At 61.0% G+C, this 25,889-nt stretch overlaps 2 protein-coding genes across 2 annotated transcripts in view; one reads left to right on the top strand and one right to left on the bottom strand.

The window, feature by feature from the left end:
• Positions 1-9,247, bottom strand: part of CSPG4 (chondroitin sulfate proteoglycan 4) — a 32,464-nt gene extending 23,217 nt beyond the window's left edge. The window contains exon 1 of the mRNA XM_055319789.1: positions 8,993-9,247. Coding sequence (XP_055175764.1) covers positions 8,993-9,077 — 85 coding nt within the window. The 5' untranslated portion in view covers positions 9,078-9,247. The remainder of the gene's footprint in view (positions 1-8,992) is intronic.
• A 10,775-nt stretch (positions 9,248-20,022) lies between these two features.
• ODF3L1 (outer dense fiber of sperm tails 3 like 1) lies at positions 20,023-23,192 on the top strand. The gene is made up of 4 exons (XM_055319737.1): positions 20,023-20,143; positions 20,939-21,049; positions 21,986-22,099; positions 22,711-23,192. Exons 1-4 carry the CDS (start codon positions 20,023-20,025, stop codon positions 23,190-23,192), a joined length of 828 nt encoding a protein of 275 aa, XP_055175712.1.
• Positions 23,193-25,889: the final 2,697 nt, after the last annotated feature.

Genomic DNA, 25,889 nt, shown 5'->3' with positions numbered 1-25,889 from the left:
CCCGAGATCCCTAGCCTGAGACCTCTTCCCACGGGCAGGCCCAGCTCCTCTTGGGATAGGTTCCTGCCCCCCCACTCCCCACCTTCCAGGCCTGCAGACCCCCCCCGGCTGTCAGTGCCGCCGAGCTCGGCCCACCGCTGTGCCGTCTCCAGCCTGCCTCCTGTTCTCCCAGCCTCAGGCACCGGCTTGCCACTCTGGCACCCACGTCTCTGTCTCCAGCACCAAGTCTCCGGGGCCCTGGGCCCTCTTGCCAATGCCCCCAAGGCCCCTGCACCAGAAACACCCATGGGGCCCTGCAAACCCAAGCCCACCCATCTCAACCCAGACTCAGTGTCGTCTCTCCCCACACCTGCTTGCCTTCCAGGGAAGGCCTCACCACCCACCCACTGGCGGGCAGAAATCTGAAAGTCCTTTTGGACAGTCTGTCTCGTCCCTCCCCGTGTTCCAGCCATCTTGCCCCTGAATTCTCTTTCGGATTCGTCTCCCCCTCTTTCTCCTCTGTGCCATCCCACAAGGCAGATGGTCACCATCCCTTCCGGGCTTAATGAACTTCCTGCCTTGTTTTGCTACCAGCAACCACTGTTAACCCCACATGAGAGTCACTCTGTCATCCCCCTGGGTCTGGAAGCCTTCAATGGCTCCCCATTGCCCCAGGATCAAGCCCCAACTGTAGGAGGGCACCAAGGGTGCTAGCCCCTCCTGCCCCAGCCCTGCCAGGCTTTCCCGTTCACCTCCCTCGATGACACCCCACGTGCCAGCCTTGCTAAGCCTCGGGCTGTCTTCCACCTGCAACGAGGCTCGCTGGGCCTCCGGCCGGGCCAGCTCTTCTTTCCTTTCCGCCTGCAAATGCCCTCCTGCTCCTTCGGGAAGGAAGCCTTCCCCCGCCCTTCCCCACAACCTACAGTTCTGGCTCTGCATTTGGGGCGCCAGCACCTCTCAACTGTGGCCCGGGGACTTGTGCTACTGTCACCGCTCCTTGCTAATAGCGCATGTCTCCGGAACAAGACTGGCGGCGCTTTGTGAAGGGAGGTGGGAAGCGGAGCGGGCCAGAGGGCAGCTGCCCCGTTCCTAGCTGACCCAGCCGCAGGGCTCGTCCCCACCTGGTCTCCCTCCAGGCTTCCCTTCAGTCCTCCTCTGCCTTGGGGTGGGGCAGGAGGCTGCCCCAGGCAGCAAGTGCTTTTCTGGGCCTATGGTAACAGAGTCTGGTGCTTGTTTTTAAAGAAAATAGAATGGGAGCCCCTATTTATAGCTGGAGGCCGCAGCCCCAGACAGGAGAGGGCTGGGGTTGAGGCTGTGCAGGCTCCGTTCAGGCAGGGGCAGGGGGTGGCGCCGTTCCCAGGCCCCCTGCCCCCCTGTCTCAGCCTCCACGGAAGTGCCTGTGGGATCCTGACATCCCCAAGACAGGGACAGGACGACAGGATGTAGCCTGTGCTTCGGGGTGAGAGGATGGAAAGTTCCTCTTGGGGTTGGTCTCTGGGGCCCAGAGCCCCTTATGGGAATGAGTGGAGGTGAGGTGTGTCTGCTGGGAAGGCCCAGGGAAGGACACGTGTGCGGAGGGCCGGGTGCACGCAGCACTTTGGGTCCCCCGGACTCGGATTGGGTCAAGGAAAGGGAACAGGCAGGGTCAGAGACCCGGGGCAGCCAGAGACAGAGACACAGCCATGGGGAAGGGACGAGGGACGGGGGAAGAGCTTGGCCTACTGGGCGGAGAGGATAAAGGAAGCCCGGAGGGGCTGGAGGTGGAGGCTTCTGGGCCGTGGAGTCTTCATGGTGCTCTGGGCAGTGTGGGCAGAGCCTGAGCTGCAGCCGGAGGAGGCGCAGGGGGCAGGTGTCTCTGCTGCCTTCACCCCAGAAGGCTGGGCCGTGCCCACTCTGGCCCCACAGGGCCCGGGGCCTGGAGACCCTCTGTCTTGGGCGGGGGGTAGGGGGGCGGGGGGGCCCAGACCTGCTTAGAGGCAGAGAAATGCTGTAGGGGCAGGGCCGGTGCAGAGGAGTCCCCGGGGGGATGGGCGAGGTGGTGTGGGACCCGCTAGGGGGTAGCCGCCCACGACAGAGGCTGGGGCCTGGCCTCACCTGCTGCCCCCTCTACCCAGACCTCTCCCTCCGCTGTGGGTTGTGCCCTTGGAGGCCGTGGCGTGGCTGGGGCCTGGGGCCTGTGTCACGGAGCTGTAGCCACAGCCAGTGACTCAGATGGTTAAAAAAAGGAGCAGCTTGGAGCGGTGACTCAACTGGCTCTGGAGGGGCTGGGTGGGTCTGGCTGGTACAAGATGGGGTGGTCTGGGTTTATTTTTAGTAGGGTGGGGCTTGAGCAAGGGGGTGGAAGACGGGAGCCGGGGGTGGAGCAGAGCCCTACCCTCATCTTGGGAGAGCCCGGAGCTCCGCGTGGACTGGGAGAGTGGTTTCTAGGTACCAGGCCGCGCGGGCAGGCCAGGCCGCCCCTTCAGCCCCTTCCAGGCCAGCCCACTCTGCCGTACGTCCCCAGACAGGCCGCTGGCTCTCTGCACAGAGGCAGGGCCCCCGTCCCATTCTCCGGGAGCTGGAGTTCTGAACTTTACAGCTGACCTTGGGGCCTGGCTATGTGACCCAGGGGTCAGAGACGGGGAGTCTGCCCAAAGCCACACAGCAAGGCCAGGTACCCTGAGGGCTGCGGTCCCCAGTCGCCTCTCCCACCCCAGACTGTGAGCGGTTGGGGGGTCAGGCTCTCACTGGAGTCCTCGCCCCTGGAAGAGCTCAGCTGGGCCTCAGCGGGGTGGCCCGAAGCACGTGGGCATCAGATGCCCGGACACGGGGCCCAGGCGGGGGCGGGCGCCTGGATGCCATTGGCGCACATGCACATCTGGGGAGCGGAGCCCAGCCCGGTGACTGATGACGGGGTTCCTTCTCCGAAGCTGGGGCCTGGACCTGCCCAGCCCCCACCTGAAGTGCCCCCCAGCTGGCACGCTCCCCCCTGCCCCCCGCCCCACCGCAGTCTCCAGCAATCACTCCCCCCCCAGTGACTCTGATCTGGTGCACGTGCACCCGCGCACCCCCAGCACCCCCGAAAGGGTCCCAGCAGCTCAGGGCGGAGGGGGCTCCTCAGTGGGGGCAGGGCAGAGGTGGATGTCTAGGCTCCCGCCCTACAGCAGTTCCTACAGCAGTTGCCGCCGCTCATTCTCTTCATCCCCACCTCTCTGCTCTCCAGGCAGTCTGGGGTTCATCTTGTTATTCTTTCAATACATCCTGGCTGTGCCCTACCAGGGAGCCACGAACCCCTGTCTGAGGGCCCTTTAGGCTTTGGGATGGGGCCGGGGAGGGGCTGGGAGGGCTGACCTGCTTCTCCTTACAGTGGGGTGGTGCTCAGCCCAGTGAGCCCTCGGCTGAAGAGCCCCCTCCCCCTTCCTGAGGGGTCCCTGGCTGGCCCGCAGCAGCTGGCTGGTGGACCCTTGGGGACACATCGCTGCTTTTCTATGTCGCTGAGTCCCACACAGACCTGCTCACAAGGCTGCCCCATCCAATCCCTGACCTCGGAACCCTTCTCAAAGATCGCTGGGTTGCTGGGCCTGCCCCCAGTCCAGAGGACAATGGGAGTAACCCAAAGACAGGGACTTCAGGGGCTGGCACCTGCTGAGCGCTTACTCTGGCAAAGGGCTCTGATCCTCAACACCCATGGGACGCAGGCATCATTTGTCCCCATTGAGAGAGAAGACTGAGGCTCAGAAGGCTGAGTCACTTCCCAAGGTCACACATCAAGAGGTAAGGCTGGAGTGAGGTCCTTGGCTCTCTAATGCCATGTTCCTTCTCCGGTATCCCTGACCTCCTGCCTCCCCGCAGCCCAGAGGAGGGAGCCGTGGGCCTGAGTCAGGACGAGGGGCAGGAGGGGCTCGCTCTTAGCTGCTCCCAGGCACCCAAAAAGGGTGATTTGTTCCTTCCCTGACCATGGTGGGAAGTGTGTGTGGATGTGTGCGCCTGAGGCCTGCCTGGCCGGCCTCCAACTGCAGGGGAGCGGGCTGGTCCAGCTGCTGTGCGCAGGGAAGGGGAAGGGAGGGGCCCAAGTCGTGGGAATCAGCGACCGGGGCCCACTGATAATTATAGCTGGCCCCTCCTGGACCGTGGGCGGCGGTTGCTCTTAGGTGGGAAAGGAAGTTGGTGTCCTCTCTCCAGCCCTGTCCTGTCCCCAGAGAGGAGGCAGGCCCCCAGAGGCCTTGCTTGCCTGGTCGTGGTGCTGGGGGCCGTGAATCCTGAGTCGGGGGTTTCTCCCGGGACGGCTGCTGAGGGGCTGGGCTCTCTCCTTGCTAGGCTCTGGGCCAGGCTGCTGAGCAACACTGTTGCACGCACGTGTGCACGCATGTGTGTACGTGTACCTCCCGGGCATCACGCTGACGGAGGTCATGGCTTGGGCAGAAAGGCCTGCGGCCCCACGGAGAAGGAGGGCAGGACCCCAGGAAGGGCTGGGAAAGGCTCCCGGGGTGGTGGTTCTGGAGCCGGGCTGTGAAGGATGAGAAGAGAAACCAGGTGCCAGGGCTCATGGATTCTCACCTGATGGCCGAGCTCCTCGGCCGCCTGTGGGACACGGGCTCGCCCTGAATGCAGAGGCCGAGAGGCCGGAGGGGGAGAGGGGACCCGGCACAGTCATGGTATCTTGGGGCCCTCGGGAGGGTGGCACCAGGAGGCTTCTGCCTGCAGGGGGCTCAGGGACGTCCCATTTGGTTCAGGGAGTGGCAGGAGGGGGATGCTGGGGCAGGAGAGGCCCGGTCCCCAGCTTGGCTGGGAGGATGGTAGGCTTGGCTTCTGTTCCCTGCCTTCGGGCCTCCAGACCTGACTCCATCTGGGAAAGGACATGTTTCGGGCCCTTGGTGTCATCCTACTCAGTGATCAACATGCCCCTCTGGGCTCAGTCCCGCGTGGAGCAAGACAGTGGAGGCCCCTGGGGAGAGCCGATGGGAGGTGGGCCTGTGGGAGGCTGCTGGAGCTGTGGCTGCCACCCAAACCAGGATTCAAGGACAGAGAGCAAGGAGGCTCAGCCCCCACCTTGCTACGGACTTGGTGTGTGACCCCGGGAGAATAGCTGTTCCTGTCTGGGCCCCTGTTTCCCTACGAACCATGGGGAGACTAGTTGGGGCTGGGGGAGCCTCTGCGGTAAGGTCTGGGAGGGGAGGCAGCCTCAACGACCCACACCCACCGTGACAGTCAAGCAGGTTAGTGCCGCGGTGGCCCAGAGGCCTGGCGGATGCATAGCAGAGTGTGGTCAGGGCCCGGGGGGCGGGGGGGGGGGGGAGGAATGGTCCGCAGAGCGTGGGGAGCCCTGCCACCAGGCCACCTCGATGGCAGACCTCAGTGCTACTGCCCTACATCTAGGACAAACGCGGCTTCGTGTGCTATCCCGGCCATCGAAAGGGGTCGAGGACTTTCTTGAAGAGGATTTGCTTGTGCTGCCACAAAGTACGGGGGGGTGGGGGGGTGGGGGGGGGGTGTCTGGAGAGGTGGGGTAGGGGGACACAGGAGCAGAGATCTAGGCTCCTCAGGGAGCTATGTCTCCCCTGCTGGGGGGGGTCTGGGCCCACCGGTGGGTGACAGCCCACCAGGCCCCACCCGGGCTGTTGTGGAGGTGAGTGACAACACTGCAACCTGTGTGCCCCAGTGAGCGTGCCCTGAGGCCAGCCCCTGCACTTCTCTGAGCCTCAGTTTCCACATCTCTAAAATAGGAATGTTTCTTGACTTGGGGGGCTGCTGTGAGACTGTGCACACACGGTGGGCCTCCCCCGGGGGATGCCTCTGCAGGTGGGAGTCCAAGTAGCCTATAGCTCTGCCCCGCTCCTCCTCCCTGGCTGGGAATGACCCACCCTTCTGAGGCGCCCCTCCTCCGAGGGAATCCAAGTAAGAAACCGTCCATACAAGCTCCATTCATTTCGAATCACTCATCTACTGTCGGTGGTACCCATAACAGCATAACTTGAAACACATCCAAAGCTGCACCCGGAGAAAGAGTCTTAACTCTAGAGAGCTCTGCAGAACTGGGCATACGTTGGGGCAGGGGGCATGTTGGAGGCAAGAGGGGAGCTGGGTGGAGCCAGGAGTTGGGGGAGCAGGAGCAGAGGGAGCAGGAGGGGAGCAGGCCCAGGCCCGAGGGCCCCTCGGGCACCTGCTCCTGGTGCATATAGGGCCACAGACGGCGCAGCACCCCCTGCCCCCATCCTGTCCACACCTCATTCTCCCTGGCGCCCCCGCCCAGGTTTGGGAGCGCAGCTGGCCCTGTACGTGGTTGTTCATACTTGTGCGCACACCCACATCTGTGTGCGGCAGTGAGGGTGTGCAACAGGCTCTTTCCAACCCCCTCCCCTGCCTGCCCCTCCTGGGCAGCACGCCCAGTTCCCAGAAGCAGCCTGTGCACTTCCTCTGAGAGCTCCATGCACACCGCTCCCCTCCCGCAACCGGGCCAGCAGCCTGGCCCACCTGGCCACCCGGCCCCAGGCGGCAGCACCAGAAAACCCTCCTGTCCCGCCCTGGGGGTGGGGTGGGGGGTGGCTCAGTTACACTTGGTCCTGGAACAGCTTTTCCAGAGTCTGGGTGGGCTGAGCCAAGGGCCTGGCCTCTGCGCTGCACACACACCTCCACACTGCTGCTCCCCAGGGGATCCCTAGGGGCAGGACAATCTACTCGGACTCCTTGCCCTGGATGCCTCCATGGTCCTGTTCTCTCAGACGCCCCAAGGCCGCACTCAGCTAAATCAGGGGCCCCCCTTACAGGTCCTCCTGCCCCAGCCCAAGTCAGACTCCCACCTCTTGTCCGGTCTCTGAGAGCGCCTGTGCCGGGCAGGCGGGGTGAGAGGTGTGGGAGCCGCTGGCCCTGCGGCCTCTGTGCTCGCCTGGACTCCTGCTGCTCCCCGAGCCCGGCTGCCAACATGGGCTCGAACCCAGTCTCTTCCGCCGAACCCAGTCTCTCCCGCCATGTGTCCCTCTGCCCAACGCCTCCCAGGGGGCTTCCCAGGGTGCTCGACTCCCAGGCCTCATGACCTAGATGCTCTGGGATGCTGACAAATGCAGGGAAAGCATCCCCTCGGGCCTCACTCTGGTACCTGAAACCTTTAGGGCCTTTGGGGCTTGGGGTGTCCAGGAGGGACGGGAGTGATGCCTTCCTCAAGTGGGGCCTGACCCCGTGCAGAGAGCAGGACATGGGGCTGAGCCAGGCCGGGGGGACGGGGGTGGGTGGGTGGGCAGAGAGGGCTCGTTGGAGGGGGAGGCTCCAGCTCTCCATACCCTCCGCATTCCCAATTCTTCGCAAGGGCAGAGGTGGGCTCAATGTGACAACCCCCTGCTGCCGTGCTGCTCCCCTGCCTTAACATCAGTGGCTCCCATTGCCAGGAGGCACAGGTTTGGGCTGTATTCCGATCTTTAAGGATTCTGTGCCCTGGCCCAATGGCTCCTCCTGGCTCGTGCTCACGATACATCTTCTAACCAGGCTGCTGGGTTTCCCATCTCTACATGCTCCTCCCGTATCCACCCCAGTGCCTTTGCTCAGGCCGAGCTCCTGCCTAGAGTACAGACCCCCTTCCCGTCCTCCAAGGCTTGGCTCCGGGATCACCCTCCGGCCTGCCCCAGCTCGCCTGTCAACATCTCTTCTCCATACTCCTCATCTGGATCTTTGCAGACATGATAGGAGTTGCTGTGTGGGTTTTAATTTGCCTTTCTGCCTCCGGAATGCATGTACGCTCAGCCCTTCCATTTCTGTGTGGGCAACCCCTCGTTGCCCAGCACAATGCTCGTACAGCGTGGATGCTGAGAAGATATTGGAGAGTGGCTTCCCGTCGAAGCCCAAGGAGAGGGGGTGCTGGAATCGCTCGGCTGGAGCCTGCAGGCTGCCTAAGCAGCCCACTCCGGTCACCTCAGATGGCCCCTGCCCACCTCTCCAGAGGCCCAGCCCATCACCCAGGCCCCGACACTTTGAAGGAAGGGGTCCCTGGGAAGAGGAGCAGAGAGCCTGGGGATGCAGCTCTGACTCACCCCAGTAGGGGGTCCCCCCTGACTCATTTCCCTCTGGGTACCTCGTGATGCTGTCCCTTAGAGCTGGCTTCCCCATAGGACGTGGAGAAGGGTGTGGCCGGGCCCCTGGAAGGGAGACTCCGGCCCTTCCTCTGCTCAGAGTTGCTTTTGGGAATGGTCCCGAAAGATGGAGGCTGGAGCACTGATTCATACTTGGGCAGTAGTGACTGATGAGCCCTGAGGCCGCAGTTCCTAGGGCATAGGAGACCCTGCCTTGCCTCTGGGAAGAAGGCTGCCCTGGAGGGATCTGGGGAGTGTAACACAGAGACGCGTCCTAGTGCCCTTGGAAGGTCAACTGTCACCCAGTCTCTGCTGGGGTCAAGCGCCAACGCCCAGGGCAGGGAAGCGTGGCGCGGGTTGCCCAGGGCTGTCTGAGGGACCCTCTGAAGGTGCCAGGAGGCTGAGGAGTGGGTGCTCCTGGCTGTCACCAAGCAGGCCTTCTGGGTCAGCAGGGGAGGGAGGGGAGTCAGGAGCTGGAGAGGACAGCAGGAGGAAGGTGGGGAAGGGACTGTACCGACCTGCCCGGGACACACAGGGGGCAGGGGAGGCTGCAGGCTGGGGCCCCGCGGGGCCCTGTGTGGGTGGGGCAGGGTGGCCCCCTCTCCGGTTCCTGCCTCAAGCACAGCGGTTCCTGGCCTGGGCGGCTGAGGCTGGGCTGCTGGCCGCTTGCTGTCCCCGGGCGTCCTTTGGACACCAGCGCCTGCACCTGAAGCCTCGAGGAGTGGGGAGTGGGGAGTGCAGCGGGGGGGGGGGGGCGCCCCTGAAACCCACCGTCTTGCACGAGCCACACCCTGACCTGGCAGGCCAGCCTCGGTGGGCCCATGGGAGCCCCGCGGGACTGCCTGCATCCTGGGTGGGACCCCTGTGGCCGGCCTGGGGTGGCAGCCGCGCGGCCCCTGCCCTCACCGGGCGCCTCCGGGCACTTGGGTGCCCTTCCCTGCCGCCCAGCACCCGCTCCCGCCGCAGCCCCTACTCACCCGCAGAGGAGGCGCCGGCCCACAGAGCCAAGGCCAAGGCCAGGGGCAGCGCGGGGCCCGGGGGCGCAGGCGGCTGACCCCGCATCGCGGCAGGTCGGCGGGGCCGGTCGGAGCCGGAGCGCGGGGAGCCCACGGAAGGCACCACCGGAGGAGGCTGCTGCTGCCACTGGGGACTGGGGCGGGTGCTGGGGCCGGCGGGGCCGCCTTCCTCGACTCGGGGGCGGGGCAGGGCCAGCCCGCGCTCCGGTTTCAGGACGGCTCCCCCGCGGCCCCCTCGCCCCCAACTTCCTTAAAGGGCCCGAGCCGGGCTGCTCCGGGCTGCTCCTCCCCGGGCAGGGCTGGGATGACCCCGCCAGCTCGGTCAGCCCGCGGCCCACCCTGCAGACCTGGCACCAAGCCCCCGGGGAACCGGACCCGGCGCTCAGACCCCAGGGCTCCCGGAGACCTGCCCCCGGGGGAGAGCCGAGCTGCGCTAGCCCCTCACTTCTCTCTCCTGCCCTCGAGAGGCCTGGGGTGCATGTGTGCGTGCGTGTGTGTGCCTGTGTGTGTACTCGCTCCACGCCCAGGAGGACAGCCGCCTACGGCTACACAGACTGCTTTGGGCTGCTTTACTCTAAGGTCTCCTGGGGACTGTATTTGGGCAGAGAGCACTGGCCTGAGGTCCTGCACTGCTGTGTCCCCTGGCATCGTGACCTTGGCCCTCTGTCCTGCAGAGCCTCTGCTCCCTGGTCTGTAAAGGAGAGATGTTCTAGACTCTCCCGCAAGGCAGGAGGGATTCTCAACCCCATAGTGTCATTTGCCTCAAAATAACCCTGTAAGATGGGTGCAGGGACCCTTTCCCTCCCCCGCTCCCCACCGCCCCATTTTATGGGTGCAGAGCTGGAAATGGTTCTTACAAAGGCCCAGGTGGAGTATAGGTCCCTGGCCCTTCGGGACTAGGACCCCTGGCCTCCTAACTCCTGAATCCGGGTGTTTGGGCTTCCCGGGGCTGCCTCCTGGAAATCTGGCCCTGGATTAGCTCCTACCTAACAGCTTCAGGTTGGGGCTCTACTCCTCGTGACTCCCTCCTAGGCAACAGCATCTCCCTTGGCCCGAACAGGAGGAGAAAGGCCAACACCCCTGCAGGACTGCCCGCGCATCCCCCGAGTCGCAGCATGGGCATCGTCTAGTCTCGGCATCTCTGCCCAGGAGGCAGGTGGAAGAGCGCCCCTAGAGTGCTTTCCCCTCCCTTCTCTCGTCATTGCCCCGCTTTCAGGGGCGCCTGGGTGGCTCAGTGGTTGAGCATTCACCTTTGGATCAGGTCATGATCTCAGGGTCCTGGGATTGAGTCTCAATCAGCTCCCTGCTTGGTGGGGAGCCTGCTTCTCCCTCTCCCTCTCCCCCTCCCCCCCCCCCCCCCCCGCCCCCGGCTCATGCTCTCTCTCAAATAAATAATAAAATCTTTAAAAAAATCTCTCTTTCACACCTGCCTGTTTCAGCCCACCCCAACTCCACCCCACGAGCACTCTCTTCCCAGCTCCTCCCCACCTTAAAACTTTTGAAATTAATTAATTAATTTTAAGATTTTATTTATTTATTTGAGAGAGAGAGCACGCACAGACAGGGGGAGTGGCAAAAGGAGAAGGAGAAGCAGACTCCCCACAGAGCGGGGAGGGCAACAGTGCTTGACCCCAGGGCCCCCCTAGATCATGACCTGAACTGAACATAGATGCTTAACCGATGAAGCCATCCAGGTGCCCCTAATTTATTTTTTATTTCAGATCTAAAAAAAAAAAAATCATAATCAACATATACTGTTATATCAGTTTCAGAAGTAGACCATAGTGACGTATGCATCACAAAATGCTCACCTCAGTAAGTGTAGTTACCATCCATCATCGTACAAAGTTGTCATATTATTATTATTTTTAAGATTTTTATTTATTTATTCATGATAGACTCAGAGAGAGAGAGAGACAGAGATACAGGCAGAGGGAGAAGCGAGCTCCATGCAGGGAGCCCAACACGGGACTCGATCTCAGGACTCCAGGATCACGCCCTCAGCCAAAGGCAGGCTCCAAACCACTGGGCCACCCAGGGACCCCCAAGTTGTCATATTATTGACTCTATTCCCTATGCTGTACTTTTTATCCCTGTGACGTATTTATTTTATAGCTGGAAGTTTGTACCACTTGATCCTCTTCACCTATTCTGCTCACCCCCCACATTCCCTCCCCTCTGGTGACCCTCAGTTTGTTCTCTGTATTTATGACTCTGCTTCTACGGTTGCTGTTTGTTTGTTCGCTTGTTTTGTTTTTTAGGTTCCACTTATGAGCCAGATGATACGGCATTCACTTTTTTCTGACTGACTTATTTCATTTAGCAAAATACCATCCAGCTCTGTCTGTGTTGTTGCAAATGACAAGATTTCATTCCTTTTGCTGGCTGAGTAATATTTCACTGTGTGTGTGTGTGTGTGTGTGTGTGTATGCGCTGGAGACCCGTGATCGAGTCCCACGTCGGGCTCCCTGCATGGAGCCTGCTTCTCCCTCTGCCTGTATATCTATCTCTATCTCTATCTCTCTCTCTCTGTGTCTCTCAAGAATAAATAAATAAAATCTTAAAAATAAATAAATAAATAAGGAAATACTGATCTTATGCTACTTCTATTTTTAGTTTTTTGAGGAAACACTGTACTGTTTTTTAGAGTGTTTTCTAGAGAGGGGCCTCTCTCTTTGATTAGTGACTATGCCACCACATGTACAACATTTCATAGTGTGCAACAGAATTGAGCCCCATTTGCAGATGAAAAAACTGAGGCTGAGAGAGACTGAAGGCCTTGGGCCGGTCTACATGGCCACGAAGAGGTGGAGCCAGGTCTTTGAGGGCAAGCCCGGCACTCTTACCACCACAGCTAGCGTGCTGGTGTCATGTCTGTGCTGCGTTTGTGAAGCTGATCTCGAACCTGGGCCCTGAGTTTGAAACCCAGCCCTCCTACTTGGCTGTCCAACCTTGAACAAGCTGCTCAGTTTTCTCATTTGCAGAACTGGGTTAGTGAGGATTAAATGCATTCATGTACCTCCTATGCCTCGCCCGGGGCTGGGCATGCAGCAGGCGCTCCACACACGCTTGTCCTTTCTCTTCCTTCTCTGTAGCGCTCCCTCCCTCCTGCCCTTCACAGTTTGTACACAGCTCCACACTCACCACCTCCCCTGATGACAAGTCAGACCCTTGAGGGCTGAACTTTCCCTGCCAGGGGCAGCTGCATGCAGTAGGTGCTCAATTTGTGCACTGGGGCTGACTAAGAAGCCAGTGCTGCTGTTCTGTGGGGATTCTGGCAAAAGGAAGAACTCCCATCTGGTTCACCCTAGGAGGCCTGGGTGGGGCTGTGCTCAGCTCATCTCCGTGGTGGTGGTGGTGGCCGTGGTGGCGGTGGTGATCCAGCCATTGATGCCACAACTTGTCACCGCTTTTCCTTCTCCCGGAGTCAGCAATGCACCTGGTCCTCATTAGGGGTTAATGACTGGCCAAGTGTGGGCCTCGGGTTGGGGTGCTGCTGGGAAGACACTGTTTGGAGGCAAAAAGCTTTCTTTTTAGGAATGAAAGAAGAGAAGACAAGGCTTCCGCTTCTTTATGAATCAAAAACTTGGGTGGAGATTCCCACCAGCCCGCAGCCTGCACCTCCCTTCCTTCCCCCTTCCCATCTTCCCTCCTCCCCGGATCCGACCACGCAGATTCACCAACCACAACCAGGAGTCCTTTCTCGGTGGAGCCTGCAGACCGTTCCTGCCCACAGCCGAGGCTGGAGTTGGGATTAGCTGCAGCCCCTCCTGCCTTGTTGTTCCGCTAGGGAGGGAAACACAGGCCCCAGACAGAAGCCCCCCCCCCCCCACTGCGGGCTTCACCCACACCTGCCTCTGCTGGGGCTCTGGGTTAACAGAGCATTCACCTAGTCTCTTGACACCCCAGACGACCAGGACCTGAGCAGAGCTGACCGGAGCCTCTCTGGCATCCTCCCCGGCCCAGGCCTCCTCCCCTCTGCCTTCCAACCTTTGCCATCCAGTCCTCTGGCTTGGGCCGGCCAGGTGCCTTTGGTGGCTGGCCATCCCTCACTGCCCCTGCCTCCCTGGCCTTATGTCATCCTCCTCCAGGAAGCCCTCCCAGTCTCCCATGCCATCCACAGACACCCTGGAACAGTGATCTCCGGCTTCTCCTCGTGCCTCCTGGGGTACGCCCAGCCGGGTCAGGGGGTGTGACCCAGTGCTTCCCCCGCCTCAGCCTAACTCAGCAAAGCCCGGGGCAGCGCTTGGGGCAGGGGAGGGACACACTGAAGAACGAAGGAGGATGGCCACCACTCAGTGGAGGGGGATTCCAGCGTTCTGAAGCTTCAATGACCTGCGGTATGTGCTGCCTCAGTTTCTCTAAGTGATCTGCCTCTGTGAGAACAAGACAACAGCAGCCTGGCATCATGCACTCCCCCGCCAGGCGAGTTCCGCTGAGATGCTGGCCAGGTGCTCCTGGTCACTCTCACCCTCGGTGCCTCCTGGGTTCAGTGCCGGCTCTGGCAGCAGCCGTGGCTTGGTCCTGCCCCTGGTCAGCACCTGGCACTCCGAGGTCCTCTGTATTTTGCACTCTGACCACATGGGCTCCACCCAGGGAACCTGTGGCCAAAGCCAGCTTGCTGGTAAGTGGCGGGTGCTTATGCCCTGGATGGGGTGGTGTCCGCATTGGGCTTCTAGCAGTCCAGGTCCCGCCCTTAGGGGATTGGCTTTCTGCCACGAAGGACACAGGACCTAGGCCACTCCCATGCAGGGGGACACAGGCTTTGGGCCTTGGTTCCACAGCCCTGCAGTCTCATGGCCAGGGGCTCCCCCGGCGTGGGCTTCTGACCAGGGGCCTCTGCTAGGGGCAGTCTTGCTTCTGTTCCTGGCTGGAGGCATCCACGGGGCTCCTGGAAGGGCAGGCAGCCAGGCATGGGGTGCGGGTCGGGGAGAGGCAGCTATTCCCAACAATTACACAATTCAGGAGCCGAAAAGCCGTGTTTGGCATCCTCAGGACTCAGCTGTGGTTACGAGCCCAGTGGCAGGGCTTTGCCCTCCCTGGGGGTGGGTTTCGAGCCACCCCCAAGCCCTACTGGGGAGATGGGGTGAGGGGTGGTAGGATCCCCTCAGAGTCTCCGATCCCTGGGCAGGCCACACCACGTCCACAAATGCTTGTGGCTCCAGTGGCTCCGAGCAGCTGGCCACAGCTGACTCCCCGGGGGCTGTGCTATTTCTAAATACTGGTTCGTGCTGTTAACCCTCGCTGTGCTCCTCGGGTACGCAGGGTACACAGGGTACGCGGTGGCTACCTGCCCAGTGTGCCTGCCGCGGGGTGTAAGAGCCGTTTGGATGGACAATCTGTGAGCGTACTGGCGCCTTGGAGGCCAGGGCAGGGCCCCGGGCGGGGGTGAGCACCTGCGGGCGGGGAAGAGGCGTGCGGGCCACGGCGTGGGCCTGAGCGGGCAGCGGGGCTGAGGCCGGGCCTGCCCAGCCCCTTCCGCGTGGCCTCAGGTGAGGCTCGCGTCCCCGCACCTTTCCCCACGGCCCTACATCGTGCAACCACGATGCTGTCTGGGCGACGGTTTCCAACAGAGGTGCCGCAGCTTTATAGACGGCCGAGGGCAGGGCCTGGTGGTGTGAGGCCGAGGCCGGCGGTGGCTGACGGAGGCCTGCCCTCCGCACAACTGCCGGGGCCCTGAAGGACAGGCGGGACTGACACCCCAAGGCGGCCGTGCAGCCCAGGCGTGCGCCTTCCGTAGGCCCTCAGGCATGCCCTTCAGCCCCTACTGGCTTGTTGTCCTTTTTTGTTTTCTTTTTAAAGATTTATTTGGCCGAGAGAGTGAGTGCACAGCAGGGGAGCAGCTGGTGGGGGGAGACACAGGGAGCCTGATGTGGGGCTCCATCCCAAGACCCCGGGGTCATGACCTGAGCCGAAGGCAGATGCTTAACCGACTGAGTCACCTGCACGCCCCGGCTTGTCGTCCTTGGATAGCGAGAGCCCTAGGGTGGCCAGCCCCCACGATGTGCCTCCTCGGTCCCCGCCTTCTGGGGTTCAGCCCTTGTGCACCCACCTCCATGCTGGACAGGGCTGAGCAGCCAGGCGGGGTTGTGGAAGACATAGCAGCCTCTCCCTGCTTGGGGTGCCGGCCACTGAGACTGGAGGGGCCCGGGGAGCCCTGGATGGGGAGGGGCCGAGGCCCTCCGCCCGCAGCCAGCCCCAGCTCACCATGCATCTTGGACGTGGGTCTGCCAGCAGCCATCGCCCTCCAGATGGTCACAGCCCTGACACCTCCACTGCTGTCTCTTAGGGACCCAGAGCCAGAACCATCCAGCTGAGCCGCTTCTGAACTCCCGACCCACCCAAACCACGTGCAATAGTAAATGTTTATGGCCACCTTAAACTCTTACATTTTGGGAATAAATTGTTATGCAGCAGCAGATAACTGATGCGAATCTGTAAACATGTAAGTGGTAGTCCAGGGGGTCCAGCTGTGTGGGGGACCGGGGCTCCAAGAGGAGGACTCTACTCTCACGAAGAGGGACCTTCCCTTCATCACTCAATGGATGGACTCATTCATTCATTCATTCATTCATTCAATAAACATTCTTTCTTTTTTTTAAAGATTTATCTATTTGAGAGAGAGAGAGAGAGAGCAAGTAGGTAGAGGGGCAGAGGGAAAAGGGACAAGCAGACGGCACACTGAGCCTGGAGCCCGATGCGGGGCTTGGTTCCAGGACGTTGAGATCATGACCCGAACTGAAATCAAGAGTCAGACACTTAACCGGCTGAGCCACCCAGGCGGCCCGCAACAAATACTTCTTAAGTATTCACCATATATGTCAGGCGCTCTGCTGGGCTCTGGGGACACAAGACTAAGAGGCAGGGCCCAGCCTTGGGAGTTCCCAGGCTCCCCAGAGTGATGGGGTGACTGGATATGCAGAGTAAGGACGAGGGAGATGTCGGTGACGAGTTTTCAGGTTTCCAGCTGGGGCTTGCGGACAGCTGGTGGCGTCATTCATTGAGGTAGATGGGGGGCAGGTGACGTCTTGGGAGAAAAGCTTTGGGTGTGTTGATTTTAGGTGCTTGTGAGAGAGCCAGTGGCCCCGTGTAGGACATGGGATAGGTGGGCTGCGAGCCCCCGCGCGGGCCTGGGCCAGGGGCGCATCTGTCTGGGCATCACTGGAGTAGACTCACCCAGACTGAAAGAACCAGCAGGCCAACCGCCCTGGTGGCAGGAGGGCGGGTTACAATGACAGAAGGGGATCCCGGGTGGCTCAGCGGTGTAGGACTTGCTTTCTGCCCAGGGTGTGATCCCGGGGTCCCAGGATCGAGTCGTGCGTCAGGCTCCCTGCATGGAGCCTGCTTCTCCCTCTGCCTGTGTCTCTGCCTCTCCCTATGTCTATCATGAATAAATAAATAAAATGTTTAAAAAAATAAATAAAATGACAGGAAGGCCCAGGACTGAACTCTGAGACACTAACACTTTTTCTTTCAGCTTTTTGACATATTTCAGACGTACAGAAAAGCAGGGAGACCATTACAAATATTTCCCACTCTCTTCACCTAGATTTCCCCAATGTTAATATTTCGCCAGATACTAAATTCTTTTCTATGTATATACATCACCTCTCCCGAGCTGTTCCAGGGTGAGCTGCGGACACGACGCTCCTTCCTCCGTCCACACTCCGGTGGCTCTTTCCTCGGAACAAGGGAGCAGGGGCCTCCTCTCCCATAACCAGACGAGCAGCGACCGCCGTCAGGAGATTAGCCTCAGTGCCGTATTTGTAACCAGCCGCAGACCTGCATCCTGTTTTGCCGATTTCCCCAATAATATCCTTGATAATCAGAGAGCATCGTGGCTGCTGTATCGCATTTCATTGTCTTCCCTCTTGGCTTTCTACCAGTCGGGGAAAGTGCTTTCCTTCGGTGTTTCTTGGTCTTTCACGACATTGCCATTTTCGGCAGGTACAGACCAGTTTTTTTTTTGTAAAATGCATCTTGACTTGAGCTTATGTGTGGTCTCTTCACAATTGGGCTCAGGTCCTGCATCTGCAGTCCCGAAGGGATGCTGCGTCCCGCTCCGTGCATCCTCCCAGAGGACCACGGCATTTTCCTGCCCCCACCCCCCCTTGTCGATGTTAACTCCCATCACTCACTTGGTTGAGGGGCTGCCGGCCTCGCTCCTCCCTGAAAGTCACAGTTTTCCCCTTTGCGATTAATGGGCATAGGCCAACGATGGAAGGTCAGGCGGAGGAGCAGGAGCCAGGAGATGAGCTTGCGGAAGGGCGGCGGGGCCATGGGGCAGTCAGGCCTCTGGTGGGGGAGCTCCCTGGGCAGCTCGGGGTCCAGGTGGGGCTCTGGCCTGAAGCCCTGCGGTGCTGAGGCATGAAAGGAGGCCCAGGAGAGGGACAACCAGGAAAACGCTTCCCAGGGGAGGTCTGGACAGAAAAGAGGGACACGAGCCGCGGAGAGATGGTGTGAGTGCGGGCTGGGGAGATGGCTTCTAAGCCACCCCCCCACCCACCCCCACCAGGTAAAGAGAGTGTGACCAAGGGACCGCCTCTGCTTAGGCAGAGGGAAGAAAGGCCCTCTGGGCGGGTCCTCCTGAACCCCAGGAGGGAATGGGGGTGCCCACTGCGCGGTTGGAGGGGTTGGGTCGGGGTCTGTTGTGGCCCTTCCCTGTGCTGAGAAGGGGGGTGCACAGGGTTGAGGGAGGGCTGGGCTTGACCAAGTGACCTCTGCGGAGACTCCCAGGAAGAGCAGCCGACAGTGTGGAGACAGGCGCTGGCGGCTGGCGGCAAGGCCGGGGTTTGGAGGCCCTGGTCCTGACCAGCTGCTCTTCCCGGCCGGGGACCTGGTGGCAGGGGCGGGCCGCGGGAGGTGGTGGTTCCTAGGAGTGCCACTGGTCAAGGAGGGCAGTGGAGGCAGGAGGGGACGGAGCAGTGGGGCCAAAGAGCTCAGGTAGGGATGGGCCTCGGCGCGGGGTGTCCGGCCAGGATGTTAGGGTGACAGGCTGCGGGCTGGGGGAGAGCTCAGGGCTTCCAGGTTTATGAGGCGGGACAGTGGGCCCCCTGAGGAGACGATGGCTGGAGGGGGAACCCTGGGTGCCGAAGCCCTCAGGGAGTGGTATCTGACGGGGAGGGGACCCTGCCCGGGTGGGGAGCAAAGAGGCCAGGGGTGCGCTCACCTGGGACTCTGAGGGGCGGATGGAGCAGCTCTGCAGAGCACCAAGGGCCATCTCGGGGGGGGGGGGGGTTCTCTGCTACACTGGAAGGAAGGGGCCTCTGGAGCGGGAGTCGGGGTGGCCCGGCTACCCAGGAGAGCCATGCGTGGGGCTGGCAGGCAGGATCAGGGCCGGGTATTGTAGGAGGGCCCCCAGCTCTGAAATCCTGGGAGACTCTAGCCCGCCTGGGGCCCCGGATCAAGAGGGTGGGGGCCTCAGCCCACATGGGGCCCCGGTCAGCCTTGAGGGGACTGTCAGGGCTTGAGCCCGGAGGCCTGCAGCCTCCTCCAGGAAACGCTGATGAGGATGGGGGTGAGGAGGAGGCACTGCCTGTGGCCCGAGGCCAGTCCCTGCCTTGCCCGGCCCTCTCAGCCCCCTTGTTCCAGAAATCAGAGGCTTAGCTGCCCCCTGGGTGATGGGAAAGGCACAGGGTGGATCTGCGGCCGGCTGCGGGGTGGGGGGGCTTCCCTCTGTTCCGGGCCCTTCAGTCCCACAAGGCTTCTGGGAGGCCCAGCACGTGAGGCCTGTCTGCTCCGTCCTCGCTGCGCCTGCCGGCCGCCCCGAGCTCCAAGTGGGGCCTGGTTTCCGTTAGATCGGAGGCTGCGAGCGAGCCAGAGAGCCCTGGGTTTGTGTCCCGGTTCTGTCCCTGCTACTGACATAACGGGAGACCTTGGCTAAGCCCTTGCCCCCTCCGGGGCCTCAGTTTCTTTATTCGTGTACTGGGGCTGTGACAGGCACCCCCTCTGCAGTCAGCAGTCATCCGTTCCCAAGACGGAAACCCCTGCCGGCGGGTGTGGGTCAAATCCCCGGGCCAGGCCATGAACTAGGGGTGCAGGCAGGCCCTGGGGCCCTGGGGCTTTTAGGGGCGAAGGAAGCCCCAGCATTTCCTCAGCCCGAGGGCTCATCTGGCAATCATTTGGCAGCTGGGGATCCTCTCTGCCCCTCAACGTTCCCTCTCACACTGCCCTACCCCAGGTGCTCTGGGCCACAGGCACAGGGAGTAGCTTCTCCAGGCCTCATGCCACTCCTCCCTCCTCCTTATTTGCTTCCCATTCCCTGCCTGAAGTGCCAGCAGCGGGCAAGCCTTCCTTGAGCTGGACTGGATCTCTAACGACACCATGCCCTGGGGTGGGAGTCTGGGAAGCTATCAGACAGTCACACCTTAGTGTGAAATAATTGGCTTGATCCTTTTCCAAGGAAAAATAGCGGGAAGGGAGGGCGTGTCCAGAGCTGGGGGGGGGGCATGTATGGGGGGATAGGTGGGAGGGGCAGGGGATAGAGGGCCACCCCAGGGGACCTACCAGGCTGCAGAAACTTTTCCCCCAGGACCCATGCACACTTTGCATTCCTTCCTCCCACTTCAGAGCACCCACCAGGAGTGGAGAGCTGGCTCTGTCACACCCCCCCTCCCTTTTCCTTCCCTGACCCAGGGTTCTGGGCACCCTCAGGCTGTGTAGCCTGGTTGGGAGTAGGGAGCCGTGGGGCCTAGTTTTCAGGGTTCTATAGCTGAGCTGCCATGGTAACTGGGGGAAATAAACACTCCGGGTTTCACAGTCCAAGTTCTGCGATGATGTCATCCTAGCTCTAGCCTGCTGGGTCCTGTGGCTGGCTGCACCCCAGACGGCCTCAGCTGCTCAAGCCAGAGGCTCCACTTCCTTCCCAACCCCCATGCAGCCTCCCGAGTGGGGGAGAGAGTGGACACAGGGCCTGGTGGGGGGCATCTGGGACAGGCTTCATACAGGCCTAGCTCCTCGCTGACCACTTGGACCCGTCCTGGGCCGCAGCCATGAAACTGCCCAAGGGGGCCAGGAATTCGGTGTTCTCTGGGCAGCACCCAGAGGAGGAAGTTCAGGTGCCCTCGTGGCAGGAGATAAAGCAGAGCCCCGTGATCATGGCAATGATCAGAGGTGAGAGCAGGCCCTCGCCCTGAGCTTGGCCTCTCCACTCTGCAGGCCCCCGAAGGTAGCCCAGCCGCAGAGCTCCTCAGGACTCTCCTCCACGCCCACAGACATCCATACCTTCAAGCTTAACCCGAGAGGCAGTATTGGCTGCTGGGAATTGTCAGGGGGCTAGGGGTGGGAGGGAGCATGGCGTATGAAGTGAGGCCAGTTCTGGGAAAAAGGGAGTCAAAGGAACATTTAGCTCACTCGCAGCTGGCGGGCCTCACGTCTCTCAAATCTTACTCTCAACTGAAAGCAAACTAATTCTTACTACATTGTTAATGACTGATTGTTGGCCTACGTGGGAGGTGGTTTAGTACGTGATTTTATATTTGGGGTTCTGTTGGCTGATTGTCTCAGGGTTTTCACATTACCAGGCTTGCGTGACTTTGGGTGAACTATTTCTAAGTCTCAATTTTCTCATCTGTAAGATGGGAAACACAATAGTATCAGCGTTACGGAGCTGTTAGGAGGCTTAGCTGAAATAATCGGTGTAAAACACTTCGCTGCGGTGCTTGGTGCAGAGTAAGTTCTCGGTTAATTGTAACTCTTATCTTTTGTATCCCACGTTGCCCGCCTAAGGTACACTGCATTTTATCTGGGAGCATTGTCTTTCCCTAAAGGAAGCTCGATGGGGGGTTTGTGGCAGTGTGACGTCGGCAGAGCTAGGACCCCGGTGTTCTCATGGCACACTGCCTTTGGGGCGTCCCCTGCCTCTCACCAATGGGTCGAGGCTGAGGGCTGCCCTGTCCATCCTCGCAGGTCCAGGCCCTGCCAAGTACCTCCGGCCGTCCTGCACGGGCTACTTAGACCATGACATCTCCATGTTCCAGGAGCCGGCCTGTACTCTGCACGCCAGGCACTCGGAGAAGCGTACGTGCTCACCACGCCCGTGCCCGTCAGCCCTTCAATCCTTCAGGCTTAGGGTTATTATCGTTGGATGTTTGGGGCAGCAGTGAGGGGCAGGGAGCCACTGCCCATAGCCAGGGGACCCTGGGAACAGAGGTCACCCTGAAGAGGACACCCAGGAGGCCCACTGGGGCCAGAAGGAAGCCAGCAGGGCTGCTCAGGTGGTGCATCCCTCCATAGGCCACTCTGCGGGTAGTTCCCAGCTGGGCCCCGGAGGGAGCTTCGAGGGGCCACGGGCACTGTCCAGACGCCAGAGTCTTCTCTCTGTCTTATCTCGGGCCGGGGCCCTTTGGCTCTGGCTGCTGTGGGTTCACTTGCCACAGAAGCTGGACAGAAATAGCTGGGGAGTGGGGGAACTGGTGGGAATGGTGGCTCCCCAGGCTCCCCAGTGGCTTTGAACCACCTGGAAAGGCAAGAGCAGGAAGCCACAGAAGAGCTCTGGCTGCCGGTCAAGGCCAGTGAGAGGAGAGCACGTACGGGGCTGTCGAGAGGTGTACCTGGGGCGCTGAGATCTAGAGGCCAGCTGGGTCCCTCCCTGGCATGCCGTGGCCTCCCCAGCAGGGAAGCCCCTGTCCTGGGCTGGGCCCCTTCTTAGTACTAACAATAGCCCCTGTGCCAGTTATGACCCCTTGGTACCAGTCCCTGATGGGGGCTGACCACGCTGCCGAGCAGCTGTTCTCTGATCTATTTCTCTGAGCAAGCTCTTGAGGCTGGTAGGCCACTCGTTAAAAGCCCCGTTTTGCAGACGAAGAAATCAAGGTTGGGAAACACCCAGGAGTCCAGGGAATCCGAAGGGAGCCCTCACTTCTCTACTGGGCCAGGGGATCTCACAGGGAGGCAGTCGCGGCTCACCCTAGGGTGGCTTCTGGGGCTGACCGTGCCTCTCTGGCTGCCCTGCAGGGATCATGGACATTTGCAGCTCTGGGCCTTGCTGTTTCTTGGATCCCAAAATAACTCGGTTTGGAATGTCCAGCTGCCCGCAAGTCCCCATGGAGGAGCGCATCTCTAACCTGCGTGAGACGGGATAGGAGGGGGACGTGGGGGTTGGGAGGATGGGGAATGGGGGCCGCCCTTAGCACCTGAGCAGAGACAAAGGGTTTTGACTCCCCTTTGCCAGGTGTGTCTTTGGACCCTGGCATTTCCCTGCAATGTTTCATCAAGACACTGATGTCATCGTGTCTGTGTCATCACAGTGCTTACGTCTCGAAGCCAACATTACACGTATATGTCACTGGGTAGATGTTATGATAAAACTCTCACGGGGCTCCTGTTGCATCAGGGATATTGTCATGCTAACGAGCTCACAGACTACTGATTTCGGGATGCTTTCTGGGGGCCGTCACGGGGATGCTAACAGGATGCGGACATACCAAGGGTGACGTTCTGATGACACTTGTGATTTCATATTATGATAACAGTGTCAATCCTCACGTCAGGGTGGCCGAGGTCCCTTCTCCTGCCCACAGCCCTATGCAGGGGCGGTGGTGTCCCTGCCTGATGATGAAGGGACTATAGGAGAGTCACGTCAGGCTACCCAAGACCCTTGCCTCTCCACCATCAGCCGGACACCAGGAGACAGCCTGGCTCCCACATGAAACCCTCCCCCTCCATTCATCCACTTGCAGGTCTGAGCCCCAACCCAGCCTCCTGCCATTACTACTTGGAGAAGATCCACCCGCCTGGGGAACGCAGGGCTCCCCAGTATGCCTTTGGCCACCGGTGCCCGTACAGAGTGCTGGACCCCAATCCAGCCCCCAACCAGTACCAGTTGCCCCTCTTGTTGGGGCCCAGCAACCCTGTCAGCCGAGCTGCTCCTTGCTATAGTCTTTCCTCGGAGCACAAGAGCTGGTTCTACAAGGAGAACGTGGCAGGGGGCCCTGGGCCAGCTGCCTACTCCCGGCCCGAGCCCTCCGTCTACCAGAACCGCAGCCCCACGTACAGCATGGCCAAGCGATTTGCATACCCCACGGACCGCACGCCTCGGCCCGGCCCTGGCTCCCACAACACCCAGCAGGTGACGGTGCACAAGCCCTGCCCCCCCGCTTTCTCCATGGGCATCAAGCACTCGCCCTACCTGTGCCCGCTGCTCATCGACATTCAGGACTAGGGCCCTCCCGCTGCCTGCACCCGCCCCTCCCCGCAGAAGGTATTTTTCTATATTGAACTGAACAGCTCGCTAAGGTCTCACGCAGCAGAGCCGGTGTGTCTAGCGCACAGAAGGTATCAGATAAATGTTTTCACTTATTTAATTTTTCATTTTGCAAACACGGCTGCTTCCTTTGGGGCCTGCCCTGGGTGGTGAGGGGCCAGGGTGCTGGGAGGCATTGCAGGGGTCCCTGTGTGGGGGCAGGTCTGCTCCGGCTCACCAGGGGAGGTGGCCACATGTCCTCCGAGGAGCCCCGGGAGGGACCCGGACGGCTGTGTGCTGGTCCGAACTCTGCTGCTGCTCTGCTCTGTGGCTCTGCGCAGCTCCCGTCCCCGCCCTTCGGACAGTGAGGGGGGAGCATCGGTCTGGAAGGTGCCGCTCCACAGCGGGGTGACTCTGATCCCCGACAGTGGTCCCGGCCCAGGACTGGGGCAGGGCAGAGGAGGGAGGTGTCGCCTGGTTGGGGTTGGGGGTGGAGGGAGATTTCCCAGGCAGCGGGACACAGGAGGACATGTGGAGACAGTGTGGGAGGGAGGCTATTCTTGGTCCGCAGAGATGGGAGCAAGGACATGCAGGGGGGACCGCAGCGTGCGGGGTGGGACCTGGGGAGGCTGGCCAGCAGGGGGACAGGGGCCAGGTCCTGGGCGGCTGGAGGAGCTCTGGCTTCGTCCCAGCCCGATGCGGTTGGACAGGATACGTTCTTCTCAGGATGCTTTGGGCAGTGAGAGAGGCCTGGGCAGCATGAGCAGAGCGGGGGCTGCGCTCCACCCGGGAGGAGGCCAAGAGGCCGAGCGGACCGCTGGGAGAGGGGTCTGCACGCCCCCCTCACCCCGACCCCCAAGCTCGCCAGACGCAGCCTCGCCCTGCGGCGCCCGTTGCAGGAGAGAAGGGGCCGCGGTAGCCAGGAGGGGGCGGTGTTGCTTCACCCATGGGTCCAGGCCCACCCGCCCCGCCCCACCCCTTCCAGCTCTGAGGCTTGGGGCAGGCAGTTGCCCGCTGGGGAGGCTGGGGTCCACTTGAGCAAGATTCAGGTTTTCATCGAAAAACGAAAACTGAACTGAAGAGCCAACTGTGGATGGAAGGGATCAGAGACTATCTTCAGAATATTAAAACCACAGTCACAACCCTGAGTAACTTTAAAGGGGCCTTGCAGGAAAGCCCACGGGGTCCATACCTGACTCTGGGTGCAGAAATCCTCTCCCCCCGCACCCCGTGATAGGCCCCAGGCCTGGGGTATGGCGTGTGTCCTGTCGTCCCCAATCCTGATCCTCGGCAAGGCTGCTCTGGGCAGGTTCCGGAGAGAGCGAGTGAGCCTGGGGACCCATCTGTCTTGCAGCAGATTAGAAAGATGTCATTTTGCCGACAATGCCATTTATCAAGGCGGCTGCAAAAATTAGGGATGCTTGGCTGAAAGTACCCGGTGGGGGTGGGGGCCGGCAGGTGGCAGCGGCTGCTGCTCTCCGGTGTTACCCGGTCAGGGAAGCTACAGGCCAACCTCTGAATGGGGCCTTTGGGACTTAGTGCCAATCCTATTCCAAGGCTCTCCATTGGAAAAATGAGGAAACCGAGGCCCAGAGCCAGGGAAAGGATGAATGGCCTGTCTCCAAATCAAGGCCGAGGCTCGGTATGTGAGCAGGCCCAGGGCTCGGGGTGCGGCTAGAGTCAGGGCTCGGTCCGGGACAGACGGGCTCAGTCTGCCATCATCCCTGGGCAGGACCTGCATATCAGCCTCGAAGCTAGAACTGACCCTTGGTCTGTGATCCCAAGGGTAGGAGAGGAGGCTGGAGGACTCAGAATGAGCCTTTGGAGGATGAAGATGTTTGGAAGAGAGATGGCCCTGCCAGGAAGTGGATGAGGCCTCCGGGGAAGATGGATGGGCCTTTCCTTGTGCCTCAGCCCACAGAATGACAAGGTCATTTAGCTTGAGATCGACCTTCGGTAAAGCAGTCCCCATGTCCAGTGGTGACGGGGCAGGTGACCGGCAGGAGGCTGGAGGGCACGGCCTCCGGGCCTGGCTGAGGGCTGACCGTAGCCCTGCTGACTCGGGGCCGAGGCAGCTCACTTGGCCTGTGGTCTGAATTCCCGTAGACTTTGGCACGCAAGTCACACAGACACCATCCTTCACTCAGTCGATAAACGTTTGCTGAGCTCCTGCCCCATGCCTGGCCTTGGCCGCACCTGCGGGCTCCAGAGGCGGTGGAGGCCCAGCCGTGCCCTCCAGGTGTTCAGACAGTGGCTCGGTGGGAGGAGGACAAGCAGCTCTCTCCAACCCTGAGCAGACTCTGGACGGCCGCTGAGGGTCCGTGAATGGTGGGGTGCCCACCAGAGCTCCCCTCTTCTCTCCAGGGGCAGCAGAACCTGGCCTCCACGATCACCCCTGCCGGGCAAGGTGGTAAGGCCGCAGTCACGTGGCTCTCCTGGACAAGCTGGGTGGCCCTGTTCTGCGCGTGCACACACGTGCACGCAGACACCACACCTCACTCTTGACACGTAACGGCTGATACCGGACACACTCAAACACAGGCCTTATGTCGCACTCACCTGGAGAGACGGACACAGATGCGTTGCACGTGCGCAGACACCACTCCACACACTTGTACACCTTTTACCACCACGCCCCCCCTCCAGGTGCCTCTTTATCCCCCATCCACTCAGGCT

Source organism: Nyctereutes procyonoides, unplaced genomic scaffold (genome assembly GCF_905146905.1).
Source record: "Nyctereutes procyonoides isolate TBG_1078 unplaced genomic scaffold, NYPRO_anot_genome, whole genome shotgun sequence".
In the NCBI taxonomy this organism is placed as follows: domain Eukaryota; kingdom Metazoa; phylum Chordata; class Mammalia; order Carnivora; family Canidae; genus Nyctereutes; species Nyctereutes procyonoides.
This window is presented reverse-complemented; position numbering and strand designations above follow the sequence as displayed.